The sequence below is a fragment of the Symphodus melops genome, assembly GCF_947650265.1.
Source record: "Symphodus melops genome assembly, chromosome: 22".
Taxonomy (NCBI): Eukaryota; Metazoa; Chordata; class Actinopteri; order Labriformes; family Labridae; genus Symphodus; species Symphodus melops.
In genome coordinates, this window is record NC_136712.1 from 15,854,476 (window position 1) to 15,873,703 (window position 19,228).

General features: G+C 40.7%; 1 protein-coding gene across 1 annotated transcript in view; it reads left to right on the top strand.

The window, feature by feature from the left end:
* Positions 1-3,435: 3,435 nt before the first annotated feature.
* ntf3 (neurotrophin 3) overlaps positions 3,436-19,228 on the top strand; it is a 35,452-nt gene continuing 19,659 nt past the window's right edge. Inside the window, exon 1 of the mRNA XM_079334630.1 lies at positions 3,436-3,557. Coding sequence (XP_079190756.1) covers positions 3,540-3,557 — 18 coding nt within the window. The 5' untranslated portion in view covers positions 3,436-3,539. The remainder of the gene's footprint in view (positions 3,558-19,228) is intronic.

The window sequence follows — 19,228 nt, forward strand, 5'->3', positions numbered from 1 at the left end:
AGTATGAAATTCATCTAAAGTCTGGTATACATAAAAGTTAGCTCGCTTAGTCACAGTGCTAGCACATCCTCATCTGCACCGGACCGACCGCCTCAATCTCACCCAAAAACATCCACTGACACAGATTTTTGGTCTCCAAATGCGCCTGAAGCTGCTTGAAGATTTGATCTCATCCTTTAGCCTGCACGCCCAGAAACAGAGGATTATAGCCAAAACTAGTTTGTAGCAACCCCCACCCTAATCCATTGGTGTAGTCCCCATTGCCAGAATGGGATGCCCTGCTACTCTTCATCCGTCAGGCAAGCAACATACAGTACCGTCAGAAATAAAGCCTTTAATGCAGAAAGCGTTCTAACATTAGAAATGTCCTCCTGATAACTTGGTACACTGATTTTAACTTCAACACTGAGTGGGCAGGTAATTATGTGAGAAGGATGCTGCTTAATAACCCTAATCAATGGCACCACAGCTGCACCGATGTGTTGAACATTTTCTGTTCCTCTGCACAACCAAATGTTGATGCTACACATCCCAAGATCCTCATTTTGAACTGATCCAGAAGGCAAGTCATCCAACAGCACTAAAGGGACACTGTACAGGAGAACTATTTAGAAGCCTTCTAAAAAGAAGCAAATGAGTTACCGATAAAACAATGTGGATCACATTTCCTACAAGGGTTTAACCGGCTGGTGTTTTTTGAAGTGCGAGTGCTGAAATCACTGAACATAGTAACACAAAAACACATAAGGAGGAAACTTTTGATCGAGATACTCCATCTTCAAAGTTGCATTATGTGTTGCTTCGTGCTGTACAAAGGAAACTAAAGGGCTGAAACTCCCTTAACTTTAAATCATTTTTCAAGAAACTTACTCCAAACCTGTTTAAGGTTAGGAACAAACCTTGGTGTATGGCTGCGGTTTGGCAGACTACCCAATATTGTACCAATCCTAATCTCCATTGACAGTCTGAGTCTTACCACAATTATTTGAATGACGGGTTTCCCCCTTGCATCCTGACACACACTCAGGTCAGGTCAGGTCTTGGCCTTTATTTCGCTCGCCAAAGAAAATATTTCTATCTTTTCCAGATGTTCTCTTGAGTTTGACAAGAGAGGAAAAGGTGAGACCAGATGTGCAGCACACAGAGCCGCCACCTACATGCCACATGTGTTGTGTTCCGTTTCAGGTTCAGAAACAAAGTTTGTAAAAGAGGTATTCGCATATTTTATCTAAGATTCCCAACTAAGAAGTAAGACCACTGATGCTATCGTTTGGTCTGCTGGAGTCTCAGCAGACCAAAAAAATTCAGATTACATAATTTACATAAGCAAAACTACATTTTTGTTGGGCAGTGGGCCCATCAGAGAATAAACCTTCTCAGTCTCGGTTTACATCCCTACTTAGTGTCTCAGGTGAAAATATTCTCTAGCTTTAGATACAAACTGACAGGATCTGAACACAAACACAGGGGGCCCAGTGGGGAGGTGAGGAGGACAACCTACCCAACAACTCCTATGATGACACATTTGGTTATATTTATTCAAAAAGGGCCGTCAGAAAAGCGGTTCATAAAAGTGGCATCTTACCCACAAGTTCTTTGGATAAGCTATGATAAAAATTAAACAACTAAAGACATCGTTGCATTGTACATCATGCAGTAATGTCTTCATTATTGAAGAGTGTCATTATTTAAAAAGTGTCAATCACAGGATGTGTTATTATTAAGCCAATAAAAAGAGTGGTAAACTTCTTCAAGCTGTTGCTTAATAGCGTCCCCAAAGGTGAGTCAATCCCCATTAATTAAAAAGACAAACTTTACAGGTTAATTAAGGATGTTTATAGCAGGGATGTGAAATGTTTTGTTCATGTGTATATACAGCATCTAAACCCTCTGTTAATGAGAACTGGCCTGTTGAATATAACTAGGTTAAAGGCGCTCTTCTTGGGTGTGTTCTGCTGGGTGTCGACTCAGCTTTTTCACTCACTGAGCTTCACAACCTCTCAGCAGTTTGTTGTTGTGGTGACATTTGGAGATTTTTCATGCAAATATCCAACAAATTAATTCAGTCAAAAGTCCACGAGCGGTCAACACCTCGTTTTTTCCATCAGTAAAGTCTGTATGATTTAAAAATATATATATATGTAAGCACTGATTAGCAGGTATCAATGACTGTGTTAATCCACCAAAGAGCTACAGGATTCATTACAGTCAATCACTCTCTTGATAGTTGGTGATTTCCCCCCATACAACTATGTTCCTGCTCTGAATAATTAGCCAAAGGAGTAACCAACACCTCTTTCATAATTTTGCATTTTCTAACCCCTTACTGCTCCCCCCTCTGAAACAGACTACTAAGGTGGTGACAGCAGAATCTTGAATTATGGACTTCAAAGGCAAGCCGCTGACAAACCGAAGGGTGATGTAAGACTAACTATGTCTTTATATTTTATTTTAAACTATTTTACATACTTTATTAATCCCTGAGGGAAATTCTGTTTTACACTCTGTGATTGAGAGTCATGCTTCTCACACACATACTGATGGCTTGAATCACACACACATGCACAAACATGAAGGAAGCACATCAGAGCAGTTAGGGGGTTCAGTGCTTTACTCATGGGCACTTCGGAAATACTCTGCAAGCTACCAGACCAACTTCCATATTTTTGGTCTGCGGGGGACTTGAACTGGGGACCCTATGGTTCCCAACCCAAGCACCTACAGAATGCCGTATGCAGTCTATTGCCCTTTTCATAGTGCGAGTCCACCCACCAACCTGGTTCCACAACAGCAATTTCACTGTATGTAATAATTTCTATGAAGCCCCTGAAGTCCCCAAAAATAAAAAAAATATTGAATTGTGTGCACAAGTTAGTAACTTGCAGGTACACATCATGATCTTGTGTTTATAAGGCATCTTGTGGGCACAGGGGCGCTGTTTTTGAATTCTTTAATGAACAGGGATTATTGAAATTACGCTAACCTGGTAAATGTAAACTGTCATATTGAAAAGATTTCACATTTACAATACTAGTATTTAAAAGATAATAATCCTGAACTTTCAAATTTGGGGATACCTGCCAACCCTCTGCCAACACTTTATTAATACATAAAGCTTGCTTTAGTCACGCACACATATGCATGCACACACTAACGCACACAAACACGCTCCTAATTCGGTGCCCTAATTCATGTCAGCAGGCTCGCCCCGCTGACAGACAGTGGCAGCATGCATGCAGGTCTTTGCTGCAACATGCGCCAGGAGCCATCTGTCCTGTAACAGAGAGAGCTCGTAGATTATGGAGAGAGAGAGCGAGAGAGCGAGAGAGAGAGAGCGAGAGAGCGAGAGAGAGAGAGAGAGAGAGAGAGAGAGAGAGAGAGAGAGAGAATTACGCACACCCTGATCCTCTCCACACAGAACCAGCGTAGCGCACAGACCAGCGGCAGCCCTGAGAAAGTGGGAAGTTTTCGCCAAAGAATTCCGTCTCAAACTTAATCACCTTCATGTCGACTCTGTTGGATACTAACACGCCGATGCTATGGTTACCTTTATTACGGTAGGAACCTGCTTTTATCTACTTTGATTTGCTGCTCAATGGAGGATTTGTTGTCGCCAAAGAACTCTTCGGTTTTTGGGGACTCATACACCAAAAGACAAAACAAATGTGTTAAATATTCTCAACACTGCTTACAAGGTGACAAAAACTAAGTGATCATCAAAGTGCATCTAATATTGTGACTACATGGTTTGAAGCTGCTGGAGGTACAGCTTCCCCGAAAAGCTTTAAAAAGTTTTGTAAACTGGATTTTGCATCACAGAGAAGCTGCTAAATTGGATTTGGTGGATCCAGATTAACTATTTACTCTTTGTGTAATTTAGGAGTTGGATGATATGTCCAAGGATTTATTTATTCTTCTAAGCTTGAGCTTTGGCAGGTAAAACCAGGTAGAATGTGAGACGCCGTGCGCTGCCTGAAGGCAAACAGGAGAGGACAAACTCACTTCTTCTATCCGTCTCTCGGTGTGTGCACAGGTAGAAAAAAAGGGTTGGGTCTCTCTATAGCTCGCTTACGCACACAAACATTAAAGTCCTGCTGTTTTCTCATGCACTCGGGAGTCTTGCTCTTTTCAAAGGCGTGTTGGAGGGAGCGGAACAGGCTCAGTGCGCACGGGAACGCTTCAGATGTGGTTCAGCTTGTAGTTTTGGATTACTGACGCGCTAAAAGTGATTATGTTTGTGCGAACGAAAGCTGATATTTTACGGTTGACTCCCAGAAGAAACCGACGCTGCACTCCTTGCCCCGTGTGCATACGTGCATGGCTGTTAGTGTATGCATGCTGTTGTTAATGTGTGCATGCAAACTGCAGCCTGTTTGCGCATGAGGTGGAGAGAGTGAGCCTGTGCGCGCGGAGAACATCTCCAACGATTTCTGCGGTACTCAGGCTCCCTGAATCAGTTTTTTTTTTCTGTAGATAAATGCAACTAAATAAGGTTGAATCGTTGCATTCAACTGGCACCATTTGTAGAAACGACTTCAAGTGTTAAAAACTGTTAAAGTTAAAGACTTAGTTGTTCAAAGAAACTTTAGTGACCGAAAATCGACATTTTTGTTACTCTGTTGAAGTTTTCTCTGCAGTTAGGGATTAATGTGTAAATATGCAATATGAGAGTGCATATGTGGATACAATCAATTACTTCTATCAACCGAACAGCACAGGGGTACATTTCCCCTCCTAGTGATCACATTTTGAATGTTTGGAGCTGTTTATGGGATTAGTGCCAATAGCCCAGTAACCCAAAAATGTTCATGCTGCTCCATCCCCTGTGTATGTGCGTGTGCGCGCGCGTGTGTGTTCAGTCTGATAAAACAGCACAACATGGAGGAAATCCTAATGGTCCACTCTGCAGTTGGCATTCTCTGATATGACATGTGCTCTGTGCAGCTTTGGATAATGGCGCGCATCAGTGGGCGTCTCAAGCTTGTAGTGGATGCTTTCCTGCTGCTGTGGGAGTACACTCGTGTGTGTGCGTGCATATCCTGGAAGTGTGTGCATGAGGCTGCCGAAGCAGCTGTTGCTGTGGCGGATTTGAGGCACAGTCCCTTTTGACATGCTGACACACAACAGGACGAGGCAATAGGAGCGCAAGGAAGGAGGCGAGAGAGGAGCCTGTTCCATTCTGTGGCTCATTTGAGTCTGAACGTGATCTGCCAGGCATCCAAAGAAAACGGGGCGGCAGTAGCTCAGTCCGTAGGGACCTGGAACCGGAGGGTTGCAGGTTCAAGTCCCAATACGGTCTGGCAGCTTGAGCACTGCCGATGTACCCTTGAGCAAAGCCCCCCCCCCCCCCATCAAAGCATGTTCACATGTCTGACTTGTGCATGTGTGTGATTCAAGCCAGTGTGTGTGTGTGAGACGCATGTCTCTAAAAGACAGTGCAAACCACAATTTTTAAATTAATAGTCTTTAAAATAAATTTAAAAAAAAACTTTATTTCTTTTAGTGTTTCCCCTCTTATTGTAAAACGTTAAAATCCACAAGTTGACTTTATTTATAAACTACATGTGTTGGGAAAGCATCACAATGTTAGTTATCATGTCTAATAAAGAAAGCGAGGGAGTCGAGCCGAGACTTACAAAGCGGACAGACAGAGAAAGAGTTGAGGATAAAGTCCGCCTCTATGTGGTCAGAAAGAGCAGAGGAGCCGAATCACTGCACACTTTCCTGAACTTCTAAAAAAGGAGGAGGGTTGGAAGAAAATTTGATGCTGGCCAAGTCGTGCTCTTCAGAGGGACAGCATGCCAATCAATATCAGCTGCCTGTCCTCCCTTGATTCTGTTTTTGGAAACATGTAAACATGGGACGTATCAGGACTCTGCTTTGCTTTTTCAAATGAACTTTTCATTTCATGAATGTAACTATATGATGCACACTGCGGTTGTATCTTACAAGGAATCCATTCAAGTTTGACTCTCCACGTGGACTACTACCGTGTTGTAAATGACTGTTTGGAAGTCTGCAGCTGTAAAAACTTGTCAAGTGATGATTTACACTCCCAGCTAAATATGGGTCGAAATAAACACACTAAAGTTAAAGGTTACTTGCATGTGCTATTAACCGTATAATGTTGTTTATTGCTCATTTTAAGAGCAAAAGCTCAACACTGAGGGAAAGACATTACTGGGTGGATCCTCGATGTTATTGCTACACAGCTGTTTCATTCATTTAGCTTCATAACACCTCCACAGGGACGGACTGGAAGCTTCAGTATCCGTGGACCTCTCTGTTCTGACTCACTGTTCCCTTAACACCCGTGTTTCACATTTATTCACCCTTCCTAATGCTGTTACTACATTTTTCAATTTAGGATTTCCTTTTCTTTTTTTTTAAACCGTGAAAGTATTCACAAAATAGTTCAACTATCTCAGCCAAAACAAGACAGCGTGAGCGTTTCTGAAGGAATGTTTCAAAGGGGCCTGTAGTGAGAAACAGCTGGAGCATGAATTCATTAAACTAATATGTAATAACAACATCTGATCAATGTCAACATACAGTAAGACTTTCTTTCCAGACACAGGTGCTTGAACAAACACACCTCCTATTTTCGTTACAAATCATTCATTCTTTTATTTTTTTTGTCCATAATATACACATGGGTGGTTGACAGAAATTGCTGCAGACTTAAATTATTTGTGGTGTTCTGTCATGAGGTCAGGAGTTCAGCCATCCCCTCCGCTATTTTGTAAAGCTCGAATTGACTTTCCTGTATCTCGAGAGGTTGCTATGGAAGCATAATAATAATAATACATTTTATTTGTAAGTGCTTTTACAAATTATTAAAGACACTTTACACATGAAAATCATAATATATATATATATATATATATATATATATATATATATATATATATATATATATTAAAAACAGCAAAAGACAGTATAAAACAGAAAAACAGTAAAAAAGATAAAAGTTATGTATTAAAAGCTAATTTAAAAAGGTGAGTTTTGAGCATGGTTTTACATGTTAGGTGTGTGCAGGAACGGAGAGGTTTGGGGAGTGAGTTCCAGGGGGAGGGGGCAGCGATGGAGAAGGCTCATGTACTAAATGAGCATCAATCTGTGTTGAAGTCCTCACTCTTTTAATTTAGTCCAGAAGGGAAAATGCCTACAAGAAATCAACTGAAAAGCAGACTTCCAAAAAAAGAATATATTTGTAATATTGTCTTAAAATCAGATTCAGGTTTTTTGTCGCCAGAGAATCAGAGCGAGTGGATTCTCTTTACACTGTGGACATCATGTTGCATTACCATGTCTGTGAAGAAGCCTTGAGCTGTCAAACTAAACATTGACTGTTCACGCTTTTCTCCATTTTTGCAGACACCGCAGGTTGTCTCATAGGAGGGAGCGAGTGAGCGTCCACTGGTTGCAATCTGTTACTTTGTCGCTAGATGCCACAACATCCATATCTCTTGTGTGAGGAAAAGACTTTTTTCAAGGTTGCTTGAAGTTAAGGGGAAGCCTCAGCTGTCTGGCTCGGTCAAATTTAGCAGAACTTCTCTGAAGTAAGCCCCTTCACTGCAGAATTGTGTTTCTTTTGAGCTGCACTGAATGGATGTTAATGCAAAGAGGGGAAACTTTTAATAATAACCCGATTCTATCCAACCTGCTGCAGCCAGTTTTGTTCTTCAGTGCACACTGAACTGGCTCAACATTTATCTGACTGTGGTGATGATGCTGCATTTAGGAAAATGTTGTTACATTTATCATACGTTGATATACCATATGATATTTTTTTTAGGCTCAAAACCTGTGATTTTGACTATTACACAGTTTTGGGACAAGATAATGCTCAAACATTTCCACAAACAAACATGACCTGGGATAAAACATTTAAACAGAAATAACTTAAATATTGTTGGAGGGACTGAAACAATCTGTGAAATCTTATAAAAGGGGAACAAACAAATTTGTTCATAAAAAGCATCGACAGTGCGTTTGCTATCCTTGTCCACCTACCTCCACCCTCTCACTCCTCTGCTTCTTGCAGGTTGTTTCTGCTTTTCAAGGCTCTTAAGGCATTCCTTGTTAATGTCAAGTGGAGCTCAAGTTGTCTGCTAAAAGCTTTGTGACAAATGTGGTGTTTGAAACTCAGCTGGAGTCAAGTAGTTTCTAGTAGGCATCAAGTACTCTGCATCCTTTGAAATCTGCATTAACAGACTTCTCGGTTTTATCCGAGACGCTAAGAAATTCAATGAAGTGATGCGTAAATGGCCAAAGTGTAAACGTACAAGAGGAGCAAATGATGTTTGGATTTTTTTCTATACTTCCTGTGCTGCACCTCTTGGATCAAGCTGTTCCCATTTTTCTATATGCTTTCACTTTCACAGGCCGGCCTGCTCAGACTTGGTTTACACATTTAGCCGAGTGTTTAGACGTGGCACATTCTTAGGGCTGAGCAAAACATTTGGGGAAGGATATGGGACGGATTGCTCTGCGGAAAACAGATACGGCAAAGTGCGCAGAAACACATATACATGTCAGGACTCTCATTTGCAGAATTCATTCCTTTAACCTGTAACCTAAACTGTTTAAACGATCCTGAATCTTCGCTGAAATACGAGCGCTGCACGAAAAAGGGAAAGTACCTCTCCTTGTCCGTGTCATTGTCCTCCCCACAACTGTTCCAGACAGAGCAGATAGAGATCGTGCAGCTTGAAGGTGACGCTCAGCCTTCCCAGCAGCTCAGTCATATGACAGTTCAGCCCTCCTCTCTGCGTCTCTTCTGACCCGCTAATCTGCCTCTCTGTCTCAACGATTTCCTTTATCTCCCTCACATTCACCATCTGGATCTTTATGTCCCTCATTTGTTCCTCTGTCTCTTTACATTCTTTATCTGACACTCTTCCTCCCAGCGTGCTTCTCTTTCACTCTCTCCATTTCCACATTAAAGGGGGACTCAGTGACCTCCTGATAAAATCCCCATCCTGGTCCAGCCGATCACTGATAGTGTCCAGGATCCATTTCCGGACAAACCTATCCCTCCCTCCTCTTAAAGGTTTGTTAAATCCAGTTAGTTTTTTCCACATTCGATCATCAGTGGTCAGCAGCTTTGGGGTGATTTTACATATATACTGTATTCATCACATCTCAAGGCGAGATTTTGTGCAAGATTTGCTGTCACCAGATTGTTTTTAAATGTAACAGTAAAGTGCCTTCAGACTCCTTTACAGAATGAATCAAATGTTATTCTACCCCTCATACAGTACACGTAGGGGTGGGTTCACTTTGAAATGCATTAAATGTTCAAATTCAGAGTGTCTTGTTAAAGAAAGTTACCTATAAAATATGATTGTAGAAGCTTGGGAGGTGTTTATGAGGCTCCTCCAGCTAAAGTGTTCAGGCATTACAAAGAAAGCAAAGTAACAGCGTCCAAAATCCTGCCCATGTAAAAGTACAGAGATGCAATTAGCAAAAAGCAAAGTTGTAGTCCAGGCCACACAAATCAAGAACGAGACACACACAAGACCAGAGGGCTCAGAGACCAAGACATTCAGGGATTCAAGACCGAGTGAAGACCAAGACCATAAATATCACAAACAAATCATCTCGTGTGCAGGGGGAACGCCACTCGCTTACACCATAAAACCAGCAAGGTTGCAGGCCATAACCGGGTGATAAATAAATCAATTCATTAATCTGAGGGGAAATTGGCTCATTAATACAGATGAACCGAGGACAGAAAGAAAGCTTAATTTGCTTTTTGAAACTTATTTGATAGTTCAACATCTCAGCGACTTGAATGAAACCATTAAAAAAACGTTTCTTGGGGAGAAATGGAATTCAACTCATTAGCAACTAAAAATGCACTCAAAGAAAATTTCTTCTGGGCCATAAGCCAACATTCTTGGGGGACAATTGTAGTGGAAAACATTTAGTGGAAATAAGTGTTATAGTTTAAAAAAATACAACTATATAGGGCGCTGGGAGCCTTGCGGTTAGTTTGCGCCCCATTTACAGAGACTGTAGTCCTTCAAGTGCACGGCTTTGGTACAAATCCGACCTGTGGCTACAATCAAGTCATAACAAGCTATGTTTTTATGAGAGTGGATTCACACTGAGAGGCAATTCAGTCCTCTGTGGTAATTTCATAGAGTAAATGAGTTACGACTGGATACCATCTTCAAAACAAATGTTACCCCAATACCATAGCGTAGCAGAGAGGCTGCTATCATTGTGTTATCATTATGAAACATTTTAAAAGTTTGTTATAAAAGTGTCTGCATCAATAGATTTCATCATCCTCATCACTTCATGTGTGTCTGCTGTGCTTCACATGTTCACACTTTAAAGGACATTGTTTCATTTACTCACATGGCACGAAGAAGTTGCTTTGGCCTGAGCTCTTTTTACATAACCTTCATGAAAAAGCTTAAGAACATGCTGTTTGTTGAAGGACCTCACTGCTGTCATACGCTATAAAAAACATGTTGTTTTAGTAGACACAAGAAGAGACGCACTGCAGGAATCTTTAAAATGAAGGATTTTTTCAGAAACTCGTCAATTTTACTCGTTTGAAGTGAAAGCTGCAAATGCAGTCAAGCTGAAACGCCCTTTTGTTGAATAACAGCTCAAATACATGGGAGCGGCCATCTTCATTTTCTCCTTATAGAAAAGATGACTACAGGTGACACCTGTGTGGACTGATCTCTAAGGTTAGAGTTCACCTTTGATATTTGAGCCCGCAGATGTTCAGAAGGCCCGAGGCTGAAACCTGCCGCTCACAGTCGGAACCACAAAACCACACAAGAACCCAATCCCTACTTGTCCCCTCTTTGGTTAAACGCCAACCCTGACATGAGACTAATCCAGACTTTAATCCTCACCCTCAAGCTAAAATCCCAACACCCTACACAAAGAGGCCTGCGAGGAGATGATGACTATTGTTAAAAACAGTCCCCTAAATCGTATATTTTTGCTATCATTAAAAGTCCTCAACATGCCAATTTATATCAAGCCAGGACAAAATAGCTCACAGTAGTGACAGCGCATTTTACAGATATATTGTATGAAAAGTTTCTTAAACTATGAAGAACACTTCATTCAACTCTCTGACATCCGAGGCCACTTTATTTACAAACCGTGTGAATACCCCGTCAAAGAGCTTGACGTTTACTCAAGACAAGAAATCAAAAATCAAATTTCATTGGTGTGACGATAACCAGACACAGTGAAGAGCAGAGTTCATAATTGACATTTGTAACGTGTGATGTCACAGATAAATGCACTTGAAGGCCAGTAGAGAAAGTGTGCTGGTGCCAAGAGTCTGTTCCTGTAGCACTAGCCCAACTTCCTTATGCAGGGGGAGGCACAGAGTCTGGACACACACAAATAAATAAATACATTGCATTTATTCATCCTGTGTAGATCCTCAGTCAGCGAGGTCATCTTAAATCAAAGCTTGAGCCAAATGCAACCGGCTTCGGGGTAAGATCTCGAGGCGGTTCACTGCTTCCAAAGTTCAGTTAGTCTGGATACGCCAGGATGCGTTTTGACAGTCATATTAAAGGCGAAACGCCACAGGGAGGTACATAATGTGCCTCGAAACAGCAGTCTGAGTCGGTCCCATGTAAAAAATAGGGCGGCAGGATATTGGGAATGCTTGTTTCACCATTAAGCCAACAGTGAAGGTACTGTAGTAACAGAGGCTAAACAGCGTCTTTGTAAACAGCCGAACAGACAGAATGGCATTGTGCTGTTTGTCTTGAATTAAATGTCACAGGCTTCTGTAACACCTTACTGTTGTGTAATGTCACGCACATGAACACCGGTATGAGGGCATGGTTTGCTTCTGAGAAACAGCGCAAACGGCCGAACTCAGTTGTTGTTCTGTTGCAGAATCTCTGCGTAAAAAGGGCTATTTGAGTTTGAGTTCAGGATGGTCGACGGGCTTTTCACAAAGTAGAAATGCAGCTGTATAGTTGAAATCAGAGGACGGGAAAAAACAAATCCACAAATGTTCCTCCGGTACTTAATAGCATGACTTTGTGGAACGGACAGCAGGGATTTGTTTGTTTATCTCCAATAAACTATATAAGAGTTGACTGTTGACTTTCTCTGCACTCAAAGCTACATTGCATGACACGCAAGAGCCTGGAAAGTAAACAGCTGTCGTGCCAAGGCAAATGAAGCGCTAATGGCAAATTCAAATTGATGTATGAATGCGGTAAACAAAGGCTATAGCGTGACAACCGAGGTAGTACAGCTTTTTTTCTGATGTTGAGTTTTACCTTGACAGATCCTCAAGGACATGACATTTAGAGTGCCGTGGTTATCCTTTATTAAAGAAGAAACCTTTGTTTTATGGGAGATTAGTTTACAGAAGCTTTCATAACCAGACGACTCTTCAGCAGGATCATCATTTAGGTGAGTTAGTCGTTCTTTGAACCAAAGACTGTCTGATAATACTCCAAACACTGCTTCAGCTGAAGACCAATGTTTCACTAATACTGTAGCCAACGTCTTTATTAGCATATTCATCCTTACCAGGAACTGAGTTTAAACATTGCTGTCTTCGTATAAGCATCATTTCATCAATTTTATTTGGATGAAATGTGATAACTTGAAATGTAATGACAAACTGAATCATGCCAAAAGCAAAAACAACTGAACTGCACTTTAAATAGTGGACACTAAACTAACATCTTATTTTAAGCAGAAAAAAAGGCCTAAATTACTTTTAATGAGTAACTGGAGGTGCCAATAACGCAGCAAGAAAAAAATACTATATTTAGCTCCAATAAGACAAAACCTAATTTTCAGAAATGTAACAAGTAGACGTTACTTGCTGAATTGGCTGATTTAAAAAAAAAAATAATAATAATAATAATAATTACAAGATTAGGCCTGGTTTTTATGCTTGAAATATTTAGAATGTTTTTCTAACTTGTCAGGTATATAAAGTGTAATGTGATGTTTTTGAACAAGAATAAGAAAAACACTTATTCTTGAGTTTTTACAGTGCAGAGCGATAATTTGTCTCGTGTTAGCGACATATTAAAAAATTAATGGGAATTACATGAAATATTTTTTTGTTGGTAATTGATTGGTAGATAATGACCAATCTATCTCTATTGTATCTGCATCTCTCTGCATGTGCGAAATACGCACATGCACAAATAGGACCTGTGGACATGCATGAATGGAGAGATCAGAGTGACGGGCTGCACATGGAAGAATGCCAGAGTAGTTGTGGGTTTGGTATCTTGCTCATGGGCAGCTCCAGCAACAAGGGCTGTAATGGGACTTGAACAGTCAACCCTCCTCTTCCCAACTCAAGTCCCCGCAGACTGAGCTACTAAGACATCAGCCAGCCTGCTGTTACTTGAATGTCAAAGTGCTAATTTTCCCCTGCAAAGCATTGCTTGTGCTAAGGTGAGGTGATGTATGTATGTAAGAGACGTAAGAGGTGAATGTGAACTCAGGTTATCCCTCTTGCTGTTTGAAGTTACATCATCACTTTTTAACTCTTGGTTGTTTAACTAGGCTATATCTTTTAACTGGATGAAGGATTACTCATCAAGTCATGATCATTAGTAGACAGAGAAACAATCTGCGCTATTGTTAGCAGCGGCTTGGCAGGTATTCTCTCCTGACCTCCTGTGTCTGTAAAAAGCACTCTGGACCAAAGTGGTGAACCGACACATTGACTGACTGGTCTTGAGTTTTTGTTTTAAAAGTAGAAATGGTAGTGATAGACCTCAGGTCAGCAGGAGGTTTGTTGCATAGAAAGAGGATCACAGTAATGAAAGGCCCCCTCTCCAGACTTCCATCTAGTTCTGGGTACAGTTAAAAGATCTCCACATGATCACCTGAGGGTCCGGGTTGGGTTATAGTCTCTGAGCAGGACAGGAATTTACTCAGGAGCTGAACTATTGAGAGCTTTATCAACCAATTTTTTGATTTTGAGGGTGATTTTGTGTTGTACAGGGAGCCAATGGAGGGTTTTGAGGACTGGAAAAATTTTCTTGTGCGGGTGAGGACTCTGGCTGCTGAATTTCCAATAAATTGAAGTCTTCCCACAGATTGTTTGGATAATCTGGCATATAGAGTGTTGCAGTAATCTAACCTGGTTGAGATGAAAGCATTTACTAATTTCTCTGCGTCAGTTTGGGATATGAAGGATCTGAGTTTTGATATTTTTTTAAATGGTAAAATTCTGTTCTTGTCATGTTGGAGAGAGGATTGTCAAAGCTAAGGTCAGAATCCAAAATAATGCAAAGATTTCTGGTTGCTCATAGAACTGTAAAATGTCCCGTCTTTTAAATATGAAATGAACCAGTTTTACAGGGCCTGATAGGCCGGTGGAATCATGAAGCCTTTGTATCTAGATTTTATAATTAGAGGCAACAGTCACAAGCTGAATGCTGCTGAGAGGCAAGTGACCGTCCCAGAGCACCATGAAATTACAGAGAACCATTTGATGCATGGATTGAATTTCCCTTTCAACTTTATTTGTGGAATAAAAAAATAGCCGATTAAATCTTGATCTAAATAATAGACAGGAGATCATGAATCACCGGGCATGTGATTCTCTCTGCTGTCAGAGATCAAACAGATGAACTTTACAAGACAGTCTCTTTCAGGAAGCAGTTTCTTAGCAACAGCAATGTGTACCCTGACAATACCAAACTTTAAAGACATGTCAGTCCTTAAAGAGTAAAGTACCTTTTCAGGTATTGACTGATTGAATGATAAGGCTCAGGTCAGGATTTGTCTCCTGGATTTGGAGATTAAAGGTATGATAGCCAGGTATCTGAAGATAAAGTGCTTACTTGCTGCTCCACCATTTGAGGGGACAGCCAAGAGAGAAAAGAGCCATAAACAAAAGCAAGAAGTATTGGGGACAACAGAAGTTAATGTGATATATGGTAGGAAAGAAATGATGCATTAGAGGACACTGTTGACTTCACCAAGAATGTAAAATATAGATGCTACTTAAATGTTAACACTGACTTTCGACCTCTGCAAGCTTTTACTTTTTTCATATTATGGTATAGTAACACATTTATGTGCAGATATTTGTGACATGTACCGTAGTTATGGGGTGTTTGTATCCAAAGTAACAGTGTTTTAAAAACCCACTTTTAAAAACCATTTAAAAGACTAACATCACACACCGTTTTTCATTGTGTTAGACTAAGATTTTGCAAACACTGGGGAATTTACAGGGTCATTAACTCCACGACTACAGCTTAATTCCTTCTGAGATTACTTCCCATCATGCACCTGATGGAAATGGAAATTTACAACTTCAACTGTTAAGCAGAAATATGCAGTACCTAGTTAATGTTTGGAGGAATTCTAAAGCTGAATTGTGGGTAATAATATGGCTTTGCCAACCTTGATTTGTAATTATGTTAGATTTTGTAGAATTTTTTTTTTTTTTATTCAATAATTGTAATTATAATTGTGAAAAGAAATATATAATTTTTTAAAAGTTACACCCTGATCTATGTCTTTCTTAAAAGAGGTATCTATTTGTCTAGACTCGTCGAAATTGGTACAATCTAAAAATGCCTCGTACCTTCATGAATTCCTTTACAGTCTTTTACATCTTGAAATGTCGTTTAATGTAAGGCCATCATGAAGACTAACCCTAACCCGAAACAAACGTCAATGAGGGTTTTGGTGTTCTTAAAGCCTGTTTAACTTGACTAAACCTTTAACCAAAGTGACAACTATAAAATGGACAAAATTATGTGTAAAGGAATTATAACAGTAGACATATGTCAGAAGCGAGGATATTGATTTCATAATAATCTGGCATCTTAAAGTAGCAATATCCATGTTTGCCAAGTCAGCGAACACTCACCACCATCAGCTACTCGTCAATCAGAGGCTGTAACACCAGAACGGTATCGAAATGAGAAAAGATGTGTGACACAAATTCATCAAACACTATGAATACTCACAGCCATTCTAAAGTTTGTCGCATTCATTGATTAAATAAGACAAAAAACAAAGTATATCAGCTCATCAGTGTGACAAGGATTTTGTCCATCGTCCCGCCATGAGACAGCAAAAACGAAAAAGAATTGAGGGCCTCAGTCAGATGACACGTTTCACCAGAAAACAGATCATAATCATCATAATTAATTATTTTTCCCAAAGCTCAGCAATTATATGTTGTCTTCTAAATGCTTGAAGACATGTCATCCAGTTCATACTTTTATCAGGAAGGAGAATCTTATGCGCCGCATGTGACCCATTATATTGACAATGCCTTTCGTTAGTAGACCAGTGTTAGAGCAACCTTCATGGCTGTGCGCCCACTCGTGCACTGAAGGGCACAATATTTTGATTTTTTAATAAAAATGGGACACTTCTTCTTCATCACGGAGAGCCCTACTTAGAATATGTCTTGCAAGCAGGTTTATTCAGCCAACAGGATTGGCCAGCTGAGAAATCCTCCTGCAGCGCACACATCAGCTCTGGCCTTCGGCTCGATTTTTATACCCGTGCATTTCATCTACGCAGTGCCTTTACTCCATCTACACAAGTGCCTTGGTTAGCTGTTGTGAGGATCTCAACTATTGCACTGGTTTACAAGTACAAATCCAAAGTGGTGTTGGGTATCTGTGCTGCTGTGTTAGGCTGATCCTGTTCTCCCGGTAAACTTCAAATAGTACCAACAGAAACAGAGCAATCAAGCTGAATTTGGAGCGAATAACATTTGGAGCAGATCAAGCCACAGAAAATCAGGGCCCTTGTTTGAATTGTCTCCTTGTTAGTTATTGTTCACCTCGCTATTATGAAAAACCTTGAATGAAAAACTATACACCGAGTCTGGAGCTTTGTGGAGATCTTAAGAGTTCTTGGGTTGCTGGGTAGTCGTTCACTTTAACAGGTTGGTAATCAAGCCCGAGCACTGGGAACATTAATCCTGAGAATAATACCATGCTCGAACACAGACACACAATGAAGCAAGGTTAAAGCCACTGTTGAGCCCTACAGACTATTCCTGCGTCTCTGATTCTATTAGGCTTGGCACTGGATTAGCTTCACTGATCTCTATGGCTGATTTTGGCTTGTTATCATCACCCATTACTACTCAGTCTCTCTTACTCACACACCACCTGTAGTACTCCATTCACCACGTTTATTTCAGACATCGAGATAATATAACCACAAGATGTGTTAACCTTTTTATTCTCTGCCTGACACTTGCAATGCAGAGGTCTCCAACAGGCAGCTCGTGGGCAGGTTTTCAAGTGTAAAGTAGAAATGTTTTCTTGGACACTGATATGAATTTTCAGTTACATAGGTTACTATGTGGCACAATGAGCAGTGTAAAGTATTCCTGTGTGTTTCTTGGACTTTAAAGTGAATTTAAAATTATTAATAAGCATTGGTTTATTACAATTTCACACATATAGAAACAGTCGCTTAATTCAGCTGATATTTGCTGTCTAAATGCAAATAGTTCTTGGCCCCTTCTTTGTGTTAAAAGTACCTCTGAGATGAAGAAAGGTTGGAGACCTCTTATGTTATATTAGGATAAGCCGTTTCCTTTTAGTTTGTATGTCAATTCAAACGCTTAAAGTTTCAAGAACTCCATTTCTGTCAAGTGAGTACCAAAATAAAAGATCCCTAAAATGGCGCAAACATTGAGGCTAGCAGGGAGTGGTTAACCTCAAGAACAAATGGTATTTAAGTCATTTACAATGGTATGTTTTGAAATCAAGTAGAATAAAACGAAAGTATATGCTTTTAACCACCAAACTTGTCAGGCAGTCATGGGACGCTCCATTAATTTGCAATCATTTGCTCTTGCTATCTGTTATCTGTGTCGTCTCAACTCAAGCCACAATTCACAAAGCATATTGCTCTTATAATATTCAAGCTCCAACACATACACACCACATGTTGCCTCTCTGTGCAGTGTGCTTGTGTTTTGTGTCTGATTGTATATAGAAGCAATCTCCACTCTCTGCTGCTCATCGTATGCTGTGCATCTGCTCCAGTTTTCACACATGGAAAAAGGACATGCTGGGACTGATTTAACCTGGATTATAATTACAGTAGCACATTTTCAGACAGTTTCATTTATCCAGAGGTGGAATTCACGTCATGATCACTGGGAATGTTACATTTGACATTCCATATATATTCTGCAGCAGGTTACCAAGGCTAACTGCATAGGGCTATTTGTGGTGTTTGAAAAGTAGATGTTCTGCAGCGAGGCGATTTTGCATGGTTTTGGGCCCATTTTTCTAAAAATGTAAAATGGCAGATTGAAATATGCAACGCAAACTTGTCAGATGAAAAGGCTTGTTGATTCAATTGACCGTGGGAGGGTTAGGTGTTGAGATCGCTTTGCCACCCAAACACTTCAGCGGCTGGTTTCATTCATTTGATCATTTCTCTGTGTAAAGTGTCAAGGCTCAGATAAACAGGAACATGTTTCAGTGGCATAGTGCACATGCTTCCTGCACACTGTGGTCACTTTGTGCTCTGTGGTGACACACTCCTGCATCAATCCTGAGTTTTCTCTTTACATTAAACCTGAACTTGACACACATCTTTTTTACATGTCACTGTATTAGTCAAATAGTGAACAATTAATCAATATAAACATATAGCATAAACATATGGCGGCAGTAGCTCAGTCTGTAGGGACTTGGGTTGGGAACCGGAGGGTCGCCGGTTCAAGTCCCGGCACGGACCAAGTCCGGAAACTGGTCTGGTAGCTGGAGAGGTGCCAGTCCATTTCCTGAGCACTGCCGAGGTGCCCCTGAGCAAGGCACCGAACCCCAAAAACTGCTCTGGAGCGCTCGCTGTGGGCAGCCCCCTCACTCTGAGACCTCTCCATTAATGCATGTCACTAGAACCCTGTTTGTGCATGAGTGTGTATCTCGGCCTATGTGTGTGTTAGACAGAGTGTAAACCGAATTTCCCCTCGTGGGATTAATAAAGTGTAAATTATTATTATTATTATAAACGTCGCATAAAACCCCAATTGGCTTAGGTGGAGTCTACCCAGTCTGACACAAATAGTTCAGTCACATCACTTGGGCAGAAAGAGTACACAGCTCAAAGATCAAATTCTTTAGCGCGGTGCATGGTAAAATGTCGAATTTTGCATGTTGTGGTTGAGCCATACTTGGAAATAAATGAGCTGTTGCAAAGAATCAGCAGCCACAGTTCGTTTAGCCCGTGATTTTGTGGA